The sequence below is a fragment of the Micropterus salmoides genome, unplaced genomic scaffold, assembly GCF_014851395.1.
Source record: "Micropterus salmoides isolate LMB-PRFRI ecotype aquatic unplaced genomic scaffold, ASM1485139v1 Ms_hic_scaffold_1, whole genome shotgun sequence".
Lineage (NCBI taxonomy): Eukaryota > Metazoa > Chordata > Actinopteri > Centrarchiformes > Centrarchidae > Micropterus > Micropterus salmoides.
In genome coordinates, this window is record NW_024040040.1 from 38,793,118 (window position 1) to 38,798,405 (window position 5,288).

A 5,288-nucleotide genomic window follows, 5' to 3' on the forward strand; every position below is an offset into this window, starting at 1 on the left:
GTACCTATACATGTAGAAAGCATCTCATCTACGCTGAGTCAGGAGACAAATTCTCTGCATAATGCAACATTTATTTAAGATATTACAAGAACCAAACCACCAATTTTTCATTTGTTATGTACAGAGGTTTGACAACACAAGTTTCCTCTCTCTTTCTCTGCACTCTCCCTTATTTACAAACACACACAAGCACACACACACTTTGGCATAAGCAATGCAGGCATAAGTGGAAAATGTCTTTCAAACTCCTCTTTGGGTAGGGGTAGTGGGATAGGGGAAGGCCGTCTTTAAAGGGGAGGCCCCTCAAGATGTCTGACATGTTTCTGCAGGACCGCAGGCCACTGGCTGGCGCGTAGCACAGGCTTGTGGTGGGCTGTTTGTCTGCGTGAAGCTGGCATGGCCTCCCATTCCCCTGCATCTGTTCCCCATTAGCAGAGCAGAGAGTATAAAGCAGGGAGCTGACAAGGGCTGGGAACACTCGAGTTCTTGCCTGGATCATGGGGTTTACTATCTGGCTGTGCGTGCTCTGCCTGCAGGCAAGCCTGCTGTCACATGCTCTTGACTGCTCAGGAGCAACACAGGGAGAGCTTTGTGTCAGCGGACAGACCGCAGACGGACAGGTAAGAGACACACTGCTAATGGATGTGATAGTTAGGGAAGGAGAGTGGTAACCAAGGTGCTCATTATGTATCAGTCATCATCTGTGCTGTTGTGACGCTACAGAGGTAAGTGCAGCCTGTTTGAGTCTTTTTAAATGTTGTTTTCTGGACCAAACTACATAATAACTAACCCTTCTCTCGAATGAAAGTGAAAAGAATCTGAATTATCAGCATTTTCTCCAGCAAGGACGCTACAGAACATCTTATGTTATGCATGCAGGCAGTGAAAAGTGGGGCTACATCTCTAATGTTAATGTTAAGTCAGTCTGATTTGAATTATAAGAGAATAATTCTTTTTAAATTAGAGTGTATCACAAATTAGTTTAGACATTTCTTTCAGCCTCATTTGGAGAAGCCATTTCTCAGTTGACTTAAAAATCTGTCTCTATCTGATCAGCTTCTTTTAACCATCATTTCCTCCATGTGATTGGTATAGACTTAACAAGGGAAATAATTTAGAATTCACCTTATCGATCAGTATAATTCCTGAATAAGAAGAATATTAAGAATAATAATCTTTAACAGTTTGTACTTTTAGTTTAGGCTGAAATGACCGGTAGCATACTGATTCAGTTTGTTTTCAGACACAGTGTGGTCAGTGTTTATACAGCTCAGGTCAGAGGAAGCCAGTAACTCTGCTGGAATGTATGTTCTCTGACTCCTTTGAAAGAGGCATCAGTGACGGTAATAGTGGTCAAGTGTGTTTCAAGATGGTAGGAGACGTATCATTGGTTTTCTAACAGAAACAAAGTCTCATTGTAATGGTTTTTACAGCCATAATGCCAACGCACCAAAAATACACCCCTCTGTGGAACAAAATCTTTCTGCTCCCTTTTTGGCTTTTCATGTGGGTAGTGGCTGTTATACTTTAAACTTGTGGCTAGCATTTTTTTGTGGACAGTCCTCATGTTCTGTCCAAAGAAATCACCCTCCTCTGGACAACGAATTCAACAGCTGCAGGAGGAGAGAGGAGGATTTTCACCCACACATGAAAGAGTTATCATTGGAAAATTCTGTTCCATCTGAGGGAGTTTGGGCAGCATATGTGCATTTCTGCAGTAGTTATTTGTATTGTAATTACAGGAAGCGCAATTTTAAGCTTCAAATGTGGTGAGGTAACTAACTAATACCCGATGCAGCATCTTTTCACAGGGTGCATTTGGTTTAGTTTACTTGTGTTTCGCCTTTTCCCACCGAGATCACTTGTGTTTATTATGGAGTGGAATACATTAAATGAGTCATTTATGGGACTCATCAACACATAACGTGCGCAACAGCAGAAAGCCAGATGGATTGTAGCAGGTTTGGAGGCTGAATATTTCTTAATATCCTACACGCACGCACGCACGCGCACACACACACACACACACACACACACACACACTATACAGCTGAATTTTATGAGGAGGTCACAGCTGCGGCTTCCACCAAAAAATGCTGCCATGTTTGGTGTCTTTGGTGCTGAAGAATTATTTGTTAAGTAATGACATACATTCTGACATTTTGTTGGCCTGGTTTGTCTGGGTCAGCAGACTACTTTCACGCAATGAAACTAAATAAAAACTTATCCTATTACATTTTTGTAATGGTCACACATTCACAATGCACAGGTCATCTTTTTACAGCACTAACAGTAGCTAGTGCACCATGCATGAAAACAGTGAAAACAGTGTATTGAACTGGGCTGCAGTGTAAGAATATTAATTTCTTTGAATTAATGTAAATTCACTTTTGTACTGAAAACAATAAAACAGCTGTGTTGACTTGATTTTCTTCTTCTCCTCAGTATGATGATCAGAAGCAGCAGAGGGCGCTACCCCTAACTGATGCACAGGTATGTGCCAACACTCACTCATATCCTACTCACGGTTATTGCTTCACTCTGAATACTTTAGGTCCTCGATTTCCAGTTCAGAGCAGGTTTAACACTGAAGGAGTCTGGTTAATGTTCATAGGAAAGCCACAGCATGCAAAGGATAAGGGGAAAGACGTCTTGGTACAAGAAAGATGATGCAGAAACAAAATACCAGATGGGCTGTTGAGGTCATTTTTTCTTATATAACACAAAACACAGGTATGCTAATCCATGCAAACTGAATAGTTAGATAACTATATTACTGAATAGGCTGAATAGTTAGATAACTATATTACTGATCCATGTGGGGATATGATGTGATGCGACAAAGCTATCTGGCCGTGTTTGAAATTGGAAAGTTACTAAAGTCCCTGCAAGAACATAATATGCATATTGCAATTATCCTTCAACTCCAAACAGTACAGCTGTTGTGCCACGGTGAACTCTCAAATATTCCACAAAGTTCATTCCATAATAAAAAACTAAAATTATCATTAAAATGTTGGCCAACAGCAATCACTGTAAGCACTTTAAATGTCAGTGCGAATGATTGCCAGGCAAATATTTTGTAGTTTACTTTGTTTTCAACAGAATGGAAAAATTTGACAGAGTAGAAAGTTAATATCCAGTGCTGGAAACAGTATTTTTATTTCCACACTTACATAAAGCATTGATGGACGGTCCTGCGGTACCGTTATAAATGTACCCAAGTCCTAATTGGCAAACTGAAACCTGTTGTGCCTCAAAGTGACAGTCCATTTATTAGGAAAACAGGTGGATCAATAGCAGTGTTTCCTTTATGTGCAGATCAATAAGAAAAGCAGGAAATTGCCGGGCCACTGACAATAATAATTTTGCAGTTTCCTCTCCGTATTTGCCAATAAAAAAAGGAGACTGACAGTACAAAGCAGGACAGTACAGGATGAGAAAGGGAAGAGAGCAAACAGAGCAGACCAGAGGAAAACAAAAACAACATCCTCCGCTTAGTATCCACCTCACATAAGACTTCATACATTTTACCACGCAGGGATACGTGCAGGACTTGTTGTTTCCCTCTGTGGCTGTGGATATGGTTGTGACTGTCTCACCCTTGCAGGTTTCGTTCAGACGTAAGAGACAGTTGGAGCGGAGGGGTCCCACCCACATGAGCCACTCCAGCCTGCCTGGGGCCGTCTCTGTCAAAGGCTTCCCTAATACTCTCATCCAGCAGGTAAACCGCTTGTGTTAGTCACACAGGAGTCAGAGTGAGCAAAAGCCAAATGCGAGGGAGGTGGGGACCGGTTTACAGCGGTGGCTGCTGCCGCCAAAGGCCGAGTAAAGTTTTAGTCATACTGTGTCATCTGTGTGTGCTGAAATACAGAAATGATCCACAGAAACCACAGTATTTGCTCACTAAAAAAAGTAGCATATAAGAGAAACTTACTGCACTGAGAGGGAGATAATTATGTAATGCTAAAAAAAACTGTGCTGGTTTGTTTTCCATATTCAATTAAGTGGATTCAAAGAGAGTACAAATGTGTGTACAGTGTGTATCGATGTAAATACCTATTGCTGTGTCTGTGGCTTCTTAGACTGATAGGTCCAGGCGACACTTGATTCAAGCTGCGAAGAAAAAGCCTAAATCCCGCGTGGGCTCCTACTCCCTCCTTTTCAACGACAAGAAATCCAACCCCCTACAGGTGAGTTATAAGGCCACCTTACTCAATTTTATTGGATCAGTTTGGTCTACTCACCCAGTATATTGTGTTCGTCTGAAATGGCTTTTTGATGTCACTCAATCATCAGACAATGTCACTTGTTAAGACACAACCCTCTTCTGTGTGGGATCTTACTTCCAGGTGGTCCGAGCAAGGAGGCAGGTGAAGATCGAGCCACCCAAAAGGGGGAAGACAGGTCGCTCTGGGGCTTTCTCTGTCCTGGTGAGTCACTGAATAGTGTTTATTCACCTAAGCACATATTTACTACATTTGATGAATATTGATACTCAGTATTTATGTGCTCTGTGCTCTCCAGGGAGATCCACTGAATGATGGACAGAACGACAGACCCAAAAGAAGCATATGGAAGATGAGTGCTGCAGAATAAAATTTTCTTTCAGCAAAAATTTGGCAAAGCCTAACATTACCCAAATAAAACACGTAAACAAACTGTAGATTGGTGTGACAATCTGACATTTGAAATAAGAACTGTTTATTTGGTCTGAGTCTTTTTGAAGTTTGCTGTTTCAACTGTAAGCTAGCTTATTTTTGTCAGTCAGTCTACAGATACTTTTTATATACTATTTTAAGTTTCTAATATATTCCTGCATGTTATAAAATCATCATAAAAGATCCAATAATAATATTCTAGTTTGCCATTCTATTGTAACCTATTTAATCACAGATTCCTTATGAAGATTGGGGGTATATTTTTGCAGAAATATTTCTTGTGTTGTGTCAGATTTCAATAAAAGTTTAGTGGAGACATGTGGTGTAAAAGTCTTTAAACATTAAACACTTTATGCTCCATTGGAGCCTTCTCTTTAAAATAGTTTTCTCCATAAAGAATTGTGTAACAGTTTTTGTAGCAGCTCAGTCTTTCCCTCTCTCTTTCCCAGAATAACATGTTACTTTTCCCACACAAGTATCTGCAAAACTGCTACGACGGATTCATAAAATGAAGTATCATGGGGTTTAAACACCACTAAGTCCCCAATTACAGATGGCGAGTGTTACAGGTGGTGCACGGTTGGCAAAGATGGCAGCAGGATAAACCAGCAGGCACCACTTTTCTCT

The 5,288-nt window shown here is 40.8% G+C and overlaps 1 protein-coding gene across 1 annotated transcript; it reads left to right on the forward strand.

Annotated features, from left to right (window-relative positions):
• Nucleotides 1-344: 344 nt before the first annotated feature.
• Nucleotides 345-4,977, forward strand: si:dkey-12l12.1. Its single transcript, XM_038726794.1, has 6 exons — nt 345-620; nt 2,446-2,493; nt 3,611-3,724; nt 4,086-4,193; nt 4,353-4,433; nt 4,528-4,977. Exons 1-6 carry the CDS (start codon nt 498-500, stop codon nt 4,597-4,599), a joined length of 546 nt encoding a protein of 181 aa, XP_038582722.1. The 5' UTR covers nt 345-497; the 3' UTR covers nt 4,600-4,977.
• The last annotated feature ends 311 nt before the right edge of the window (nt 4,978-5,288 follow it).

What these genes read in the sequence shown, in the direction of transcription:
- si:dkey-12l12.1 (XM_038726794.1), top strand. Translation starts at nt 498, where the DNA reads ATGGGGTTTACTATCTGGCTGTGCGTGCTCTGCCTGCAGGCAAGCCTG. An exon ending in TACCCCTAACTGATGCACAG is followed by an intron (nt 2,494 to 3,610) that starts GTATGTGCCAAC and finishes TCACCCTTGCAG; the next exon opens with GTTTCGTTCAGACGTAAGAG. An exon ending in AGAAATCCAACCCCCTACAG is followed by an intron (nt 4,194 to 4,352) that starts GTGAGTTATAAG and finishes TCTTACTTCCAG; the next exon opens with GTGGTCCGAGCAAGGAGGCA.